Source organism: Microcaecilia unicolor, chromosome 5 (genome assembly GCF_901765095.1).
Source record: "Microcaecilia unicolor chromosome 5, aMicUni1.1, whole genome shotgun sequence".
NCBI lineage: Eukaryota > Metazoa > Chordata > Amphibia > Gymnophiona > Siphonopidae > Microcaecilia > Microcaecilia unicolor.
In genome coordinates, this window is record NC_044035.1 from 284,881,566 (window position 1) to 284,900,806 (window position 19,241).

The 19,241-nt window shown below is 45.1% G+C and overlaps 1 protein-coding gene across 5 annotated transcripts in view; it reads left to right on the forward strand.

Annotated features, from left to right (window-relative positions):
- The window catches only part of ARL13B (ADP ribosylation factor like GTPase 13B), a 107,941-nt gene extending 89,344 nt beyond the window's left edge, over window positions 1-18,597 (forward strand). For 2 of the 5 annotated variants that reach the window (XM_030204254.1, XM_030204251.1), the window contains exons 9-10: window positions 1,303-1,419; window positions 15,375-16,029. In XM_030204254.1, the coding sequence (XP_030060114.1) occupies window positions 1,303-1,419; window positions 15,375-15,553 (296 nt within the window). In that variant the 3' untranslated portion in view covers window positions 15,554-16,029. Of the gene's footprint in view, window positions 1-1,302; window positions 1,420-11,882; window positions 13,163-15,374; window positions 16,049-16,347 lie in introns of those variants that run through there. The other 3 variants (XM_030204255.1, XM_030204256.1, XM_030204257.1) reach the window with 3 other exon arrangements.
- The last annotated feature ends 644 nt before the right edge of the window (window positions 18,598-19,241 follow it).

Here is a 19,241-nt window from a genome sequence, read left to right on the forward strand (position 1 = left end):
GCGTGAGTCTTTACCGCTAGGTCAATGGCTGGCAATAAGGTCTCAGACCCAAAATGAACACACGGCAATTTTGATTTTGCCACACGTCCATTTTCAGCAGGAAAAAAAGCGCCTTTTTTACAGGTGGGCTGAAAAATGATTCTGCGCACGCCCAAAACCCGCACCTACACTATGGCAGGCCATTTTTTTGTAAAAGGACCCCATAATCCTTAAAATCACAGTCCCAAGAAATTTCTCTTCAAAATCTGCAACATAAACATTAGCGACTGAAGGGGGCCATGGTCGACCCCATAGCCGTGCCTTTGGTTTGTTTGTAAAATTTGCGTTCAAAACAGAAATTGTTTTCTTAGTGCTAGTGATGCTTATATCCTTGGTCTGCTTTTTGCTTGCTGTCACATGGGTGTGCAGATCATTGCCCTCTTGGTGGTTGCTAACAATTATCTGTAGGCCAGCAACGTGGTTGGCTGTGCATACCTTAACCAAACACTACTGTTTGGATGCCATACGTGGGCAGTGTTTTTAAACAATCCATACTATGGAACCTCTTTGGTTAAGAAGATCCTTTACCCAAATAGGGCATCCTGAGTCACCTAAACAACCACACCCCTAATGAAATTCAGCTTTGCAGTCACCCTCCTATTTGACTCTATATTCTGGCTTGTCCATGGAAAAAGTTGAATTGCTTACCTGTAATTAGTTTTTCTTCATGGACAACAGAGAAAGGAATCTCAGAATCTCCTAACTCCTTCCCCTGTCCATCGAGCCTGCAGCTATATTGTTGAGTGAGGGAAAATGGAAGCCACTGCCAGCATAGGACTCCCCTCTCTCTTCTGCTAATGCCAAAAAGATCGAAGAATCCAAGATGGATGCCACACATGACATCACCCACATGTGTGACTCCGTTTTCTTTGCTGTCCACTGACAGTCCCCCATTACAGGCCAGCAATGTGGGATTCGGCTGTGAACAGTCCACAGTGGGAGGTTTTTTTGAGACTCGTGAGGATGCTCGCCAGGGAGCTTGCATAAAGAAAATTTATTTTCAATTACAAACACTGAGCAGCACGATATCCGCTACTAAATCAGTAGTCGAGTTATCGAGTGTCTGAAGTCTTTTTCCTCCCTGAAATTACAAATATTCGCTTTTATATGTCAGAGATAGAGTTAGAAAAGTTAAATTAAAAAAAAAAATTTTGATATACATAGTGGACGGTGAATTGGGCTTCTATTAGTAAAGCCATAGTGAAGTGTAAACCTTTATATTGCCAGAAATACACAAAATATTTGTTTTTTGTTTTTTTTTAGATCACAACAAAAAGAAAGGAAAAAAACTAAAATTAAAAAGGAATCACAAAGTGGAACCTGTCAGCACAGAGGAGTCTGTTCTCAAGAGTACTCCTCCAGCCCCACTTCCTTTGCCTGGTGAGTACAGCTGGCTAGACTATAGGATTTATTAACATCAAGCAGCACTGAGGGATCTGGCTGGCTACTGAGAACACTTCCAGGATGAATTTAACAGCTTTCAATATTTTAAAATATACATTGAAACAAACTGAAAAAGTACTCACTTGATTGCAGAAAGCTGTTTTTGCTCCTGCAAATTCAGGTATGATCTTGGAGTGTTGGCATTGGGCTTGTCGATTATTCAAAGTGATTTAACCAGACAAGAATGAGTAAGGAGGGCCTCCGGCTTTTTTCTCAATCTTTTTCCCCCTTGATAACTCATTTTCACTAAAACTCTGCCTCCAAGGAAATACAGCTCCAAATGTTGGCTCCACTAAGGTCCCCTAGGCCAACACATTTCAATTTCAATAAAGTTTCAGCCTCAGTTCTTTTTGTTATTGTGGTGTCATTCTCCATAGCAGCCAGGCCAAAAGGGAATAATCACCATTCTCCGAGGACAAGCAGGCTGCTTGTTCTCACTGATGGGGTGACGTCCACGGCAGCCCCTCCAATCGGAAACTTCACTAGCAAAGTCCTTTGCTAGCCCTCGCGCGCCCGCGCGCACCGCGCATGCGCGGCCGTCTTCCCGCCCGAAACCGGCTCGAGCCGGCCAGTCTTCTTTTGTCCGCACTCGGTACGGTCGTGTTTTCGCCGTGTCGAGCCCCGGAAAGTCGACCTCGCGCGTCCAATTTGTTTGAACGTGTTTTTTTCCTTCGGGAAAGCTTTGTCCTAGTCGGGAAGTGCTCCGGAAACCCCCCGCCGGGTTTCGTGTAAATCCTCCCCGTACTTCCAGCTTTTTTGCCCCGGTAAGTTTTCTTTCGTCGTCGGGGTAGGCCTCTTTTCGGCCTCGGTCGAGATTTTTTCTCCCTCTAAATTTGGTGCTTCAAATTTCGCCATTTCGGCTTTTGATTTCGCCGGCGTGATTTTTCCGCCCATGACATCGAAGCCTTCCAGCGGCTTCAAGAAGTGCACCCAGTGCGCCCGGGTTATCTCGCTCACTGATCGACACTCGTCGTGTCTTCAGTGTCTGGGGGCCGAGCACCGCCCTCAGAACTGCAGTCTGTGTTCCCTGCTTCAAAGGCGGACTCAGGTAGCGAGACTAGCCCAGTGGAACGTGTTGTTCTCGGGCTCTTCGTCGGCATCGGCACCGGGATCTTCGAGTGCATCGACGTCGTCAGCGTCCAGACCATCTTCCTCGGCCGCCCCTGCATCGAGTGCATCGAGGCATCGGGCCTCTGCATCGGCGCCGAGACATCGGATAGCTGCATCGACGTCGGTGGTACCAGGACCTCGTCTGCTGATGTCGTCGGACGGTGGTGCATCGGGTGGAGTGCAGGTGAGGGCTGTCCATTCCCCTGCTGGTGGCGGTGAGCCCTCGGGTGGGTCTCCGCCTACCCTGAGGGCTCCTGCGGTACAGCCCCCCCGAGATCGACCTTCTTCAGTCTCGGCCCCGAGGAAGCGACGAGTGGATTCGACGTCCTCCTCGTCGGTGCCGGGGAGCTCCGGTGACATGCTTCGGAAGAAATCGAAGAAGCATCGACACCGGTCTCCTCCCCGTGTCGGCACCGAGAGCTCTGGGTCGCCGAGGGATTCGGCACCCAGCAGGCATCGGCACCGAGAGGACCGCTCACCCTCTGTTCAGGAGGTGTCGATGCGCTCCGCTCTGGACAGCCCGGAACAGCCTCCACGCCCGGAACAGGTACTGACGTCGACGCCTGCATCGACCTCTCAGCCTTTCTCTGCAGCCGCTCTAAACGAGAGCCTCCGGGCCGTTCTCCCAGAGATTCTGGGAGAGCTGTTGCGCCCTACCCCTCCGGTACCGGCGGTGCTTGCGCCACCGGTACCGTCGAGCGTGGCGCCGGCTGGCCCATCGCCCAGGTTGAGGTCCCCGACGTCGGTACCGCGTGCGGTGCCGACCGCGGCCACCTCCCAGGAAGGCTCCCCGACTACGTCGGCGGAGGGAGCTTCGCCGATGCGGGCGAGGGAGTCTACCTCTCGACGCCCCCATCGTGGACGGGGTTCCACGGAGTCGAGCAGGGCGAGGTTGCAGACACAGGTCCGTGAACTTGTGTCTGACACCGAGGGTGAGGCCTCGTGGGAGGAAGAGGAAGATCCCAGATATTTCTCTGACGAGGAGTCTGGGGGTCTTCCGTCTGATCCCACTCCCTCTCCTGAGAGACAGCTTTCTCCTCCCGAGAGTCTGTCTTTTGCCTCCTTTGTCCGGGAGATGTCTACGGCCATCCCCTTCCCGGTGGTTGTGGAGGACGAGCCCAGGGCTGAAATGTTTGAGCTCCTGGACTATCCTTCTCCACCTAAGGAAGCGTCCACTGTTCCCTTGCACCATGTCCTGAAGAAGACATTGCTTGCGAACTGGACCAAACCATTAACTAATCCCCACATTCCCAAGAAGATCGAGTCCCAGTACCGGATCCATGGGGACCCAGAGCTGATGCGCACTCAGTTGCCTCATGACTCTGGAGTTGTGGATTTGGCCCTAAAGAAGGCTAAGAGTTCTAGGGAACATGCTTCGGCGCCCCCGGGCAAGGACGCTAGAACCTTAGACTCCTTTGGGAGGAAGGCCTACCATTCCTCTATGCTCGTGTCCAAGATCCAGTCTTACCAGCTCTACACGAGCATACACATGCGGAATAATGTGCGGCAGTTGGCGGGCTTGGTTGATGCTCTTCCCCCTGAGCAAGCCAAGCCTTTTCAGGAGGTGGTCAGGCAGCTGAAGGCGTGCAGAAAATTCCTGGCCAGAGGAGTTTATGACACTTTTGATGTTGCGTCCAGGGCCGCTGCTCAAGGTGTGGTGATGCGCAGGCTCTCATGGCTGCGTGCCGCCGACCTGGAGAATAGAATCCAGCAGCGGATTACGGACTTGCCTTGCCGTGCGGATAACATTTTTGGCGAAAAAGTCGAGCAGGTGGTAGAGTCTCTCCACCAGCGGGACACCGCATTCGACAAGTTCGCCCGCCGGCAGCCTTCAGCTTCTACCTCTACAGGTAGACGATTTTTCGGGGGAAGGAAGACTGTTCCCTATACTTCTGGCAAGCGTAGGTACAATCCTCCTTCCCGACAGCCTGCGGCCCAGGCTAAGCCCCAGCGCGCTCGCTCTCGTCAGCAGCGTGCGAATCAGCAAGGCCCCGCGGCTCCCCAGCAAAAGCAAGGGGCGAGCTTTTGACTGGCTCCAGCAGAGCATAGCCGACATCCAAGTGTCAGTGCCGGGCGACCTGCCTGTCGGAGGGAGGTTGAAAGCTTTTCACCAAAGGTGGCCTCTTATAACCTCCGATCAGTGGGTTCTCCAAATAGTCCGGCAAGGATACACCCTCAATTTGGCCTCTCAACCTCCAAATTGTCCACCGGGAGCTCAGTCCTACAGCTTCCAGCACAAGCAGGTACTTGCAGAGGAACTCTCCGCCCTTCTCAGCGCCAATGCGGTCGAGCCCGTGCCATCCGGGCAAGAAGGGCTGGGGTTCTATTCCAGGTACTTCCTTGTGGAAAAGAAAACAGGGGGGATGCGTCCCATCCTAGACCTAAGGGCCCTGAACAAATATCTCGTAAAAGAAAAGTTCAGGATGCTTTCCCTGGGCACCCTTCTCCCCATGATTCAGCAAAACGATTGGCTATGCTCTCTGGACTTGAAGGATGCCTACACACACATCCCGATACTGCCAGCTCACAGACAGTATCTGCGATTTCAGCTGGGCGCACGCCACTTCCAGTACTGTGTGCTACCCTTTGGGCTCGCCTCTGCGCCCAGGGTGTTCACAAAGTGCCTAGCTGTGGTAGCAGCGGCGCTTCGCAGGCTGGGGGTGCACGTGTTCCCATATCTCGACGATTGGCTGGTGAAGAACACATCCGAGGCAGGAGCCCTGCAGTCCATGCAGATGACTATTCGCCTCCTGGAGCTACTGGGGTTTGTGATAAATTACCCAAAGTCCCATCTTCTCCCAGTGCAGAAACTCGAATTCATCGGAGCCCTGCTGGATTCTCGGACGGCTCGCGCCTATCTCCCAGAGGCGAGAGCCAACAACTTGTTGTCCCTCGTCTCGCGGGTGCGAGCGTCCCAGCAGATCACAGCTCGGCAGATGTTGAGATTGCTGGGCCACATGGCCTCCACAGTTCATGTGACTCCCATGGCCCGCCTTCACATGAGATCTGCTCAATGGACCCTAGCCTCCCAGTGGTATCAGGCCGCCGGGGGTCTAGAGGACGTGATCCACCTGTCCACGAGTTTTCTCGAATCCCTGTATTGGTGGACGATTTGCTCCAATTTGACTCTGGGACGTCCCTTCCAAATTCCTCAGCCACAAAAAGTGCTGACCACGGATGCGTCTCTCCTGGGATGGGGAGCTCATGTCGATGGGCTTCACACCCAAGGAAGGTGGTCCCTCCAAGAAAGCGATCTACAGATCAATCTTCTGGAGTTGCGAGCGATCTGGAACGCTCTGAAGGCTTTCAGAGATCGGCTGTCCCACCAAATTATCCAAATTCAGACAGACAATCAGGTTGCCATGTACTATGTCAACAAGCAGGGGGGCACCGGATCTCGCCCCCTGTGTCAGGAAGCCGTCAGCATGTGGCTCTGGGCTCGCCGTCAAGGCATGGTGCTCCAAGCCACATATCTGGCAGGCGTAAACAACAGTCTGGCCGACAGGTTGAGCAGGATTATGCAACCTCACGAGTGGTCGCTCAATTCCCGTGTGGTGCGACAGATCTTCCAGGCGTGGGGCACCCCCCTGGTGGATCTCTTCGCATCTCAAGTGAACCACAAGGTCCCTCAGTTCTGTTCCAGGCTTCAGGCCCACGGCAGACTGGCGTCGGATGCCTTCCTCCTGGATTGGGGGGAAGGTCTGCTGTATGCTTATCCTCCCATTCCTCTGGTGGGGAAGACTTTGTTGAAACTCAAGCAAGACCGAGGCACCATGATTCTGATTGCTCCCTTTTGGCCGCGTCAGATCTGGTTCCCTCTTCTTCTGGAGTTATCCTCCGAAGAACCGTGGAGATTGGAGTGTTTTCCGACCCTCATCACGCAGGACGAAGGGGCTCTGCTGCATCCCAACCTCCAGTCCCTGGCTCTCACGGCCTGGATGTTGCGGGCGTAGACTTTGCCTCTTTGGGTCTGCCAGAGGGTGTCTCCCGCATCTTGCTTGCTTCCAGGAAAGACTCCACTAAGAGAAGTTACTTCTTTCATTGGAGGAGGTTTGCCGTCTGGTGTGACAGCAAGGCCCTAGATCCTCGCTCTTGTCCTACACAGACCCTGCTTGAATACCTTCTCCACTTGTCTGAGTCTGGTCTGAAGACCAACTCCGTAAGGGTTCACCTTAGTGCAATCAGTGCATACCATTACCAAGTGGAAGGTAAGCCGATCTCAGGACAGCCTTTAGTTGTTCGCTTCATGAGAGGTTTGCTTTTGTCAAAGCCCCCTGTCAAGCCTCCTACAGTGTCATGGGATCTCAATGTCGTTCTCACCCAGCTGATGAAACCTCCTTTCGAGCCACTGAATTCCTGCCATCCGAAGTACTTGACCTGGAAGGTCATTTTCTTGGTGGCAGTTACCTCGGCTCGTAGAGTCAGTGAGCTTCAGGCCCTGGTAGCCCAGGCCCCTTACACCAAATTTCATCACAACAGAGTAGTCCTCCGCACTCACCCTAAGTTTCTGCCAAAGGTTGTGTCGGAGTTCCATCTGAACCAGTCAATTGTCTTGCCAACATTCTTTCCACGTCCTCATTCCTGCCCTGCTGAACGTCAGCTGCACACATTGGACTGCAAGAGAGCATTGGCCTTCTATCTGGAGCGGACACAGCCCCACAGACAGTCCGCCCAATTGTTTGTTTCTTTTGATCCCAACAAGAGGGGAGTGGCTGTAGGGAAACGCACCATATCCAATTGGCTAGCAGATTGCATTTCCTTCACTTACGCCCAGGCTGGGCTGGCTCTTGAGGGTCATGTCACGGCTCATAATGTTAGAGCCATGGCAGCGTCGGTAGCCCACTTGAAGTCAGCCACCATGGAGGAAATTTGCAAAGCTGCGACGTGGTCATCTGTCCACACATTCACATCTCATTACTGCCTGCAGCAGGATACCCGACGTGACAGTCGGTTCGGGCAGTCAGTTCTTCAGAACCTGTTTGGGCTTTAGGATCCAACTCCACCCCCCGAGGGCCCTGTTTGTTCTGTTCCAGGCTACACTCTCAGTTAGTTGGTAAATTTTTTAGGTCAATCTCAGTTATGTCCTCGCCGTTGCGAGGCCCAATTGACCAATGTTGTTGTTTTGAGTGAGCCTGGGGGCTAGGGATACCCCATCAGTGAGAACAAGCAGCCTGCTTGTCCTCGGAGAAAGCGAATGCTACATACCTGTAGAAGGTATTCTCCGAGGACAGCAGGCTGATTGTTCTCACAAACCCGCCCGCCTCCCCTTTGGAGTTGTGTCTTCCCTTGAAGTGTATTGTCTTGCTACATACTGGACTGGCCGGCTCGAGCCGGTTTCGGGCGGGAAGACGGCCGCGCATGCGCGGTGCGCGCGGGCGCGCGAGGGCTAGCAAAGGACTTTGCTAGTGAAGTTTCCGATTGGAGGGGCTGCCGTGGACGTCACCCCATCAGTGAGAACAATCAGCCTGCTGTCCTCGGAGAATACCTTCTACAGGTATGTAGCATTCGCTATATCAGGCTCCCTCCACTTGTAGTCTGTTAGTAATTTCCATGAAGTCTTAACGTCTCCAGAGGGTCACTGGCGCCAAATCTTCATACACCTAGTGGTCCTAGCACAGGGCTTGACAAAGCCCAGGAGCCAGGTTGCCATGGCGCATAGAAATTTCATTCTGGCATCCAAGATTGCATATCCCTGATATTTCTTCCCTACCACAGCGCTGCCTGTAACTTCTTCTTTCCACCTGGCATAGCGATCAGTCGCTGCATATACACGAGCAGTGCAGGGGGTTCAGGAAGTCTTGCGGGACTTGAAACTATGAGACATTTCCAACTTCCTTCACTGCACGGCTCAAATATATGGAGAGCCCAATCACCGTGCACAGCGGAGAGAAGCAGTGCTGTTAGTAACGAGTGAAGGTTGGGGGGGAGGGTGCACAAGAAAGACTGGGGAAAGGTTGGAAGGCGCATGAGAGAGACTGAGATAAGGCTGGAGAGAGGCACAAGAAAGACTGGGTGAAAGTTGGGGGGTGGTGGTTATGAAAAGAGAGACTGGAGGGGAGGGCAGGTTATGAGAGAGAAACTGATGGGCACCCAGGCTATGATGATAGGTGAAACAAAGAAGTAATTGCCTCTCTGTTTCACCTATCTAGAGGGTGCTGTCACACAGCTGACAACATGCTTTGGGAAGGGAGACTTTTGACTTCGGCAGTTGATTAGCAGAGAGGCATATTTTCAAAGCACTTAGCCTTCCAAAGTTCCAATAGTTGGCACGGGATATATCTTAAGAATGCTGGAGGAGTTGGAGCAAGGAGATTGGGTATCCATCCTAGCTGATGATGTCATTTGTCTCCCTGGGTACTATATTTTTAACAGTGCCAACACTGAGTCTGGGGTCAGGTGGAAAGTGAAACCATCACATTTTGTGTGGCTTGCCCAGAGTACCAGAATAACTAGCTCAGCGCTGCTCTCCATGGTTGAATTTGAATTAAATTTGGTAGAATGAGTGGAATCTATGTGAGTGCAAAGAACCACAAAACGTAGAAAAAAGTCCCACTAAGTGAACAAAGTCAAAGAACAAGGAGTGGGAACTGGATCAAGCACTTCAAAAACAGACCTAGGACTCCAAAATGAAATTATAGGTATTTAAGTAGACTCAACACTGTACCATTTTTTGGCACATATGTGCTTGCCTCAGGAGTCTTGATATGTGTACTTGACAATCACGTTTGTCGTTTGCAATGTGTCTGGTAAAATAAAAATGAACTGGTCTTTAAAAAGACCGTTGATAAAAAAAAAAAATAGTGAATAACTATTTTGAAAGACCAATTCACATTTATTTTAACAGACGCATTGCAAAAGACAAATGTGATTGTCAAGTACACATATCAAGACTCCTGAGGCAGGCATGTATGTGCTGAAACATGGTACCGTGTTGAGTCAACTTAAATAAATACATATAATTTCATTTTGGAGTCCTAAGTCTGTTTTTGAAGTGTCTGATCCAGTTCTGCTGCTCGTTCTTTGGAATCTGTGTGAGACACACCCACCAAATTTCATCCAAATTTGTCCATGGAGACTTCCACAAATATATGTACATGAACACATGACAACAGTAACGTGTGCTTTCCATGCATGAAATGCACGTGAAAGGATCCCAAAAGGCTGTACTCGGAGAATATGCAAGACTATTGGCATTTTAGACAACTGACCCTTTATTATTTGTCTTGTCCTTTGTACCTTTGGTGTCCCTACAATCAAATATTTATTTCTCCTAATGTACCTTATAAAGTTAATGTTTATATTGGTGATGCTTGTATTACCGTTCTGACAAAAGTTATTTACTGTGCATATATTAATATAAATATTATATGAATGTGGTACTATTTTTGTTTTGAATTTTTAGAATATTTTGCTACTCATAATTGTACTTCTAGGGAAAAAACACATTTTGTGTATATTGTCAATTTTTAACCATTTGAGTACTGGAATATGTACAAAGTGTTACATCTTTACAGTCTTCAGTACAAACTGTGCTAGGTTAGTCACATGCACAGAAAGTGGCTTCCCAGGTGAACTTAAAATTATAAGTTTTTACCGTACTCCAAAGAGTGAGAGCCGTTGACAGGATTGTTAAGCTCATGGTTCTGTCCTGAAAGTAGTTGAGTAGGCTCATCCTCCACAGTAACTCAGCTCAGATAAACATGGTTCAGAAATAGATAGTGGGAAGAATAAGAACATCCAAAATTTGAAAAGCGCTTTCTCCGAGGACAAGCAGGACGTTGTTTCTCACATATGGGTGACGTCATCCGACAGAACCCGGTGCGGATGCTACCCAGCATAATATCTCTTTAAGATGCCTTTTGGCAGCGTCTCACTGTGCATGTTCGAGTGTCTTCCCAGCCGACGAGTGAGTGCGGATCCAGCAGTCTTTCGTTTTCTGCAGAGCAGAGAGGTCGCATCTGTGATCTCTCCTTGGCGTGTCAGTTGTTTTCTTGATGTAGTGCCTTCCAGGTTTTTGCGTTCCTTCTGCACATCTTTTTTTATTTTCTCTACTTCAGTTTGTGTCCTAGCAAGTTTTGTGCGTTTGACATTTTTAAATTTTTTTCTGCTCTAAGGCCTTCTTAGTTCCAGGTTAAGCTGTGTTGCGTCGATAGTTTTCGAACATAGTTTAAATTTACTCTCCTCCTCCCACTGAACCCTTTGATTTGGGCCATTTTTTCACTACAAATCGGAAGGCACCGAGCATATTAAAGTGTTCTGCTTGGTGCATCAAAATTATTTTGGGCACTGACCTCCGTTTCTGATATATCCATGGCTTGGGACCCAATCATGAGGGTCTTCATTGTGTCTCAGACTGGTCTTTTGATGCCGGATGAAATCGGATCTGATAATTGTTGAGTTTATTTCAGACACATGGATTATGGGCGTCGACATCAGCCACTGAACTAGCACCCAGAGACCAGCTGATGTCAGGCTTGACAACGTAGAGGCATGACTCACATTGTCAGAGCAGTGGCTGTGACGCTACCCCTATTGTGGTAAAATAGATCAGATTGATGAGGCTGTGACGTAGGCTTCTGTCTAAACATTCAGATTTCATTTCTGCCTTGAGCTGAGTTCCTGATATGACAACCAGGTTGGGCAGATAGTTCTACAGAGTTTGTTTGATGTCTAGAATCCAACTTCCACCCTCCTAGACCCATTTTGATCTGTCCCAGGCTACACCTTCAATGCCAGTATGTATATAGTTTCAGGTTATATGTTTTTCCAGGAACTCATTGTTGTGAATTTCTCTTGGCCTAATGTTGTTTTCGGTGAGCCTGGTAGCTACAGATTCCCATATATGAAAAACAATGTCCTGTTTGTCCTTGGAGAAAGCGAAGTCAACTTACCTGTAGCAGGTGTTCTCCGAGGACAACAGGATATGTATTCTCACATCCCCCCCCCCCCCCCCCCCCCCCCCCCCCCCCGGAGTTGTATTCCCTTAGCCTTAGTACTGTACTGCTGGACCCACACTCATATGTCGGGCAGGACGGCGCATGCGCGGTGGGACATTGCCAAAGGCCTCATAAAGAGATATGCAGGGCAGCTTCTGCACCGGGCTCGGTCGAATGATGTCACCCATATGTAAGGATACATATCCTGCTGGCCTTGGAGAACACCTGCTACAGGTAAGTAACTTCGCTTCATGGCCTATCTGACTTTCATCTGATCTCATTAAATTTGCTTTTCTCATGTATTCTCCTTCTGAAGCCACCCAGCATGAATAAACTGTTTGTTTTTGTTCTCAGGTATGTAAGCATATTTCTCTTTCTGAGGAGACATTTCAAGTGAATTCTAGTGACAATTCAGAACTTTTGAATAAAAAGGAATATAAATGGGATTCTTCTAGACTTACAAAATACAAAACAGTGTTTCTTGTTTACCTAAATACAAGCTGCAAACCAGAGTGGAAAAAGGCATTCTATACAGGGATGGGGAGCTACCTGGAAGGGCATTGATGAACTCTCTCTTGAGACAATATACTTGACACACTAGCATCCTCCTGGCAGAAAAGAAGCATTACAGAAAAGCAAACCAACAATGACTATTGTTTTGGATGAGTCCGCAAAAGCCAGCGTCCACATGCAGATTAATGCTTTTCCCTAGTGATTCTGTGAATGTAACTGTACATAATAAGAGTGAGCTTTTTGCATAGTTTTATTCTCACCAATTTTCCATCTTGGGTTGAATACATAGAAAGGGGAGCATTGAAGAACAGCTGGTCAAAGGACACCACAAATTAGCAGATTAGAGTGAAGAAATTTTAGTTTTCATTAAGAAAGTCATAAAATGTTCCAAAACAGCTGATGATAAATAGTTTCTATTTTCTGTTGTATTTCTAGAAGAAATGCAATTATGTGGAATTTAGAGTCTAGACATTTAAATATACTCTAGATCTAAAGCAAGTTTCCATAATTGACCTTGATATTTTCTTCAGTATCCAAATACTTGCTGGTAGCTTTAGGGATACCAATAGAGGTGGATTAGAACACTCAAATAATTAGATACCTTACCTTCAAGGGAGACAGCAGAGTTAAAAGATTTAATAGGTTGAGGAACATAGTTATCAACATGGGCTACTGTTAAGCTGTGTTATTTTAGCATGGAGTAATTCTATTTTAGCACAGCTCCCATTTTATGCAATTAGACATAATTACTAATAACTGGGGTTCACAGTAAAATAATACATTTTAATGGTAACCCATAATGATAACTTCCCCCTAAACTGGGTCATGTCATATATGTGCAGGTGGTGAGGGACTTGAGCCTGCAAGTGTATTTTTTTTTTTTTAATTTTTAATAATGTTTTTATTGATGAATGCACAGATGAAACAATATCATGCCAATCAGTAGAACTCTTTTAAACATTGATTACTGGGCCAAGAAGCAATTTCATTGTACTAGTTTCTTGATCGCTGTATCTTCTGAGGAAGTGTGTCTTGGTTGAAGTGTATTGTTTCCAGTTATCACTGTAAAAATTTTCTTTTTCTATATTTATTTATTTATTTATTAAGATTTATTTACCGAATTTTTGAAGGAATTCACTCAAGGCGGTGTACAGTAAAAATAAATCAAAGATGAGCAATAGACAATTACAGCAGTAAAAATATCCAAATAATACAAAGTATAGCATAGTGTACTACTTACAATGTCAACACAATATATAATGTAACATGACATATATTAGCTTCACAAACCATATACAATCAGAACCTAAAACACATGCCTATATGGCAAACTGCAAGTGTTTACAGTTGTTTGATGTAATACAGTGTTCTAGGTGGTTTACCTTTAGAAACTGAATATTGAAGGCAACACAACTGCAGTTAGAGAGTATCCTTTTATCAAGCAAGGAGTAGTACTAAATGGTCAGTTTATATGCAGAAGGATCTTGGAAGACTGGGAGACTGTGCACCTAAATGGCAATTTAAATATAATGGGGATAAGTTCAAAGTGATGCACACAGGTACCGAATGCTGGATTCTGAGTTAGGAGTCTCCACCTAAGAACAAGATCTTACAGTCATTGTGAACAATACATTGACATTTTCAGCCCAGTGTGCTGTAGCTGGTAAAAATGCAAATATAATAGTAGGGATTATTTGAAGGAGAATGGAGCACAAGACTGAGAATATCATTTTGTCCCTGTATGATCACATCTTGAGTATTGCACGTTATTCTGGGCTACCCATCTCAAAAAGGATAGAATGGGACTAGAAAAAGTTGGAGTCGACAAAAAATAATAAAGAGGAGAGTAAACAGATTAAAGCTCTTCAGCATGGAGAAAAGACAACTCAGTGTGGATGTAATAGAAATTTATATTATGAGTGGGTGTAATGGTTAAATTTGGAACGATTACTTTAATAAGATAACCTAAGAGTAGCCGTACTGGGTCAGACCAATGGTCCATCTAGCCCAGTATCCTTTTTCCAACAGCAGCCATGCTAGGTCACCTGGCAGAAATCCAAATTGTGGCAACATTCCATGCTACAAATCCCAGGGCAAGCAGTTGCTCCCCATGTCAATCTCAATACCAGACTATGGACTTTTCCTCCAGGAACTTATCCAAACCTTTTTTAAACCCAGATACGCTAACCGCTGTTACCACATCCTTTGGCAAAGAGTTCCAGAACTTAACTATTTGTTGAGTGAAAAAATATTTTTTCCTATTTGTTTTAAAAGTCATTCCATGTAACTTCCTTGGTCTTTGTACTTCTGGAATGAGTAAAAAATTGATTTACTTCTACTTGTTCTACTCCACTCAGGATCTTGTAGACCTCAATCATATCTCCCCTCATCTGTCTCTTTTCCAAGCTGAAGAGCCATAACCTCTTTAGCCTTTCCTCATATGAGAAGAGTTCCATCCCCTTTATCATTTTGGTCGCTCTTTTTTGAACCTTTTCTAAATCCCCGATATCTTTTTAGAGATACAGCGACCAGAACTGAACGCAATACTCAAGGTGCTGTCGCACCATGGAGCGATACAAAGGCATTGTAGTATTTTCGGTCTTATTCACCATTCCTTCCCTAATAATTCCTAGCATCCTGTTTGCTTTTTTGACCACCACTGCACACTGAGCATATTTCAGCGTATTATCTACAACAGAAGCTAGATCTTTTTCTTGAATGCTGACCCCCAAGGTGGACCCTATCAAGTAACTGTAGTTCATATTATTCTTTCCAAGAGGACTCTCCATGAACCTAAGGACCAACAAATTGAAAACAAATGCAGAAAGGGGTTCCCCCCCCCCCCCCCACACACACACACATCATGCTTAATTAAGCTATAGAACCTGTTATTCGAGGATGGATTCAAGTGCGTTATCATAGATGGGTTCAAAAGAGGATTAAACAAGTTTCTGTTGGAAAAGTCAATGAAATTATTTTCCAGGTAGATCTTGGAGAGCATTCCTCATTCCTGGATATCAACTGCTGTTGGAGATGGGATGTTGGACTTCATAGACCTTGGTCTGACTTTCGGCATGACTTTTCTTAGAAGTTCAGGCTTCAGCATGCTAGACTGCCCCTCATTTGTAGCTGCTTTATCACCTCAGTGAATTTTTAAAATAAAGTCTTAAAGAGTGTTAAGTTTGCAGAATGTACTTATGTTTTACCTAGCTGGATATTTTTTTTTCTTATTTTAGGGAATAAGATGTTAGGGATGTAAACTTAGCAATTCTGTGTACATGTATTTTAAAATGCAATGCAGACTCTGAGTGTTTTTGTTTTGTTTTCCTTTAGTTGGCTGGGGAACCCCCAAAGTTACTAGGCTTCCAAAACTTGAACCTCTTGGTGAACTACATCATACTGGTAAATCCAAAAAGCCGTTTTTTGTGGGGGTTTTTGTTTGTTTATTTTTATTGTTTCATTGTGTCCATTCCATTCTCTACAACCACCTCTTGTCACATTCTGTCTGGTGAAAGCCTGGCATTGTTTGTGTTTTTCTTTGAGTTCCTTTGACATCCTTCACTCACTCCCATATGGTGATGTTCACTGACCAGCATGCAATTGCAGCTTTGGCATTTTTTCACTGGAAATAGTGTTGCTTCTTGGATGATGCAATGCTTTCAGTGTCGCAACCCATGTGAGATGTAGCAATCACACTGAGGCACTATCTACTGCACTTTATTTTTAGGGAAGAAAGAACAAGCGACTTTTTGACCCTGATGAAATATTTTATGTGGTAAAAATCCAGAACTTTTATTTTATTTGTACAAACTGATCACATCCTTAGAAATCTTTTCAGAAATGTGTCATTGGGGAGATGAAATTTTAGATTTACAAGGGCTAAGAATAATCTTGTCCTTTCTGTTTTTCTCTTTGTAGATGCTGAGTTGTTACACTAACCACCATTCTTTTCACTCTTTCTTGTTATGTCAAGTATTTTGCATGTAACATCATATATTTTATTTTGAATAAATAACTCATTTTTAATTATGGGTGTTTCTTGTCTGTTCCGGCACATCATGCTTATTATATTGTTTTAACTAAGTTACTATCGGACCTAAAGATTTGATCCGCAGATGCATAGATTTGAAGCAGTTACATCACTATGCTTGTGAACTTCTACAGATACCACTCATCCAAATGGCTCAGTTACAGAAATGTTGCAGTGAAGCAGAAAAAAAGCTACAAATAGCCACTCATTGTAAATGATCGCAAACAGCTTACTAAGAATCCCCTATAAATATATTTTCTTTGGTGTGTGTCTTAGATTTTTATGGGAAGCCACTGCCACCACTGACCATACGACAACGACCTAACAGTGATGCGCATGACATCATCTCCTAACCAAACTACCATACTTTCTGATGCAAGGCTGTTTATTTTTTATGAAAAAATTATTTTGAAGACTTCTTTTTTATGGAAGGAAATAACGAATGATTTATACTGTTCAAGGGATTGTAGGAGACTCAGAAGACACTAAAAAGTCCCTGCTGGAATCTCCCTGGTTCTGGACTGTCTTAGCTATTCTCACAAACTAGTAGTCAAAACAAGCAAACAGTTCCAGCAGTTCTGCCTGAGTAGTTGATTAAAGTCCACTTAGAACTATGGAGATCTAATTACGGTCTTATGTAGTCTAGTGGTATTTGCAGAACCAACCTCAGCATAACCAGACCAGAAAGCTTTGACCTTGCTGCAACTGGATTTTGTATGTGCCAGAACCGTACCTGTGGTATTTAATGATCAATGTGTCTGCAGATGTTTTGGGGACATTTTTGTAATGCACATATATACACTATTTTTATACAAATTATATTTTTAAAGATATACTAACATTGGGTTTTTAATGGAATGTTGATTCACTCTGTTTTGTGTTGAGGACATTCTGTTCCAGCTGCCATTTTGTGTGATGCACATTTTCCATGACACTTTGAAGTTTCAAATGCAGAGTTTTGTTTTTTAAATTTTATCTTCTGGCCAACTTTTCTCTTGGATGTCTGTCAATGCTTAGAATGTATTGTAGTTGAAATGAGTACATTATTGTTTCAGAGTAGTGGGCTGAGAACTATAGAAGTGAGATTTGAACCCTGACTTCTTCCATTACGTTCCATGTGACTTTAGAGTTACTTCTCCTGCCTTATTGTCTCAAGTATAATTTAGATTGTAAGCCCCTTTGGGCAGGGAAATAATTATAGTATCTGAGCTATAGTAAACCTTGAGTTTGGATTTGGAAAAGGCAAATAAATCTAAAATTCAGATCCAGTCTAGAGAGTATCCAGTGCTAAGGGAGCAAAAACAGATTTTCCAAACGGGCCCTTTATTAATTAAGCCCTAACCTGCGCTTAACATGTGAGAAAACGCTTATCGCAAAACGCATTAAAGCGTTTTGTGGTAGTAGCCCCTTTTCCATATGCTAACCGTGCATGTTTTAAATTATTATTTTGGGGAGGAGATAATTTCATTAGTGGAGAATGAGCATGGAAGCATTAACCAGCTAATGCATTTGCATTAGCACGCATTAACTTGCTAGTGCTGACTTAACATGAGAGCTCTTAGCACCTCTTAAACAGGAGGCAGTATATGTCCCCCACACTAATTTTTTGCAAGCCCCATACACTACTGGAAAGATTAGTACGGAACCTGCAGAAAGTTAAAAATAAAAAAGTCCTTAATACTTCCATGTTGAATCTGGACTTGGCGTACGGGAAAATCCCATTTTAAAAAGCACTGAGCCCAGATTCTAACACCCTTTAGAAAAAGAGCCCAAAATTAATAGTGCAGTACTCTTGGTTATCTGATCATCGGACCATTGCAGAGATTATATATTTTACTCTCTCCTTTTACCAGAGTTAGCAGAGAAGAGCCAAGCAAAACAAACAAACAAACAAACAAACCATAATGTGTGTTTATTTTATTTTTTTCCAGTTTTATATTCAAAATCCACATTATCTGCTGCTTTAAATCCCTTGAGGCAGAATAGACTGTGTAACTTGTCTGTACTTCAAAGGAATGACCACATGTCTGTCTTGGATTATGGCAACAAAATACAGGGACCGAGTAATTTAACTTGTCTCTATCTTAGCACTATGTTAGCTGAGGCAAAGGAGCCACACATTGCACTTGAGGGCACCTATATTGCCCTTCCTCATCACAAATATGTGAAAATGGTACCAAATCAGATGACAGGAAAAAAGGAAAAAAAAAAAACACCTCATTGACGCTCTGTTTTCTGGTTACAGGGCTTTATTGAAATATTTTCTTGGTTCCCATGATATTAATTTCCTCCATCTTATCTGGGGCACCTTTCACAATACTGCTGTATTGTATTGATGTGCTGCTACAGTAGAAATAGGGTGGGTAGAATCCTAGGAAGGATTAGGGTATAAAATTTCACTTTCTTTTGCAAAGCTATTATCAAACAAATTGCTGGAGGTTTTTTTTTGTTTTTTTTTAATTTCCCAGATTGTGAACCTTTTTGTGAATTGAGAAAGCCATCGGTCTACAACTGGGGTTCTCAACCCAATCCTTAGTACACACCAAGCCAGTCAGGTTTTCAGGATACTCACAATGAATATGCATGAGATAGACAGTGCATGCAAATCTCCATTGTATGCAAACCTCATGCATATTCGTTGTAGGTGTCCTGAAAACCTGACTGGCTGGGTGTGTCCCAAGGACTGGGTTAAGAACCCCTGGTCTATAACATTAAATTGGAGAAATTTGAAATCTACAAAAAAAATCATATTTAATAGTAACATAATAGATGACAGCAGATAAAGACACATACGGTCCATCCAGTCTGCCCAACAAGATAAACTTATAGTATAAGGTATGATATGATATCACATATGTATACGTGATCTTGATTTGTCCTTGCCATTTTCAGGGCACAGACTGTAGAAGTCTGCCCAGAACTTGCTTTATTCTCCAACTACTGAAGTCATTGAAGCCCCACTCCAGCCCATCGAAATCTGCCCAGCCACAGTCAGGGCACAAACTGTAGAGGTTTGCCTGGCACTGTTTTTGCTTCCCAATTACTGGTGTTGCCATCTGATCACTGCTAAACTTGTTCCATGCCTTCTATACAGGAATCCTTTGTGTTTATCCTGTGCATTTTTGAATTCTGTTACCATTTAATCACCTCCTCCGCTCTGTGAAAAAGTA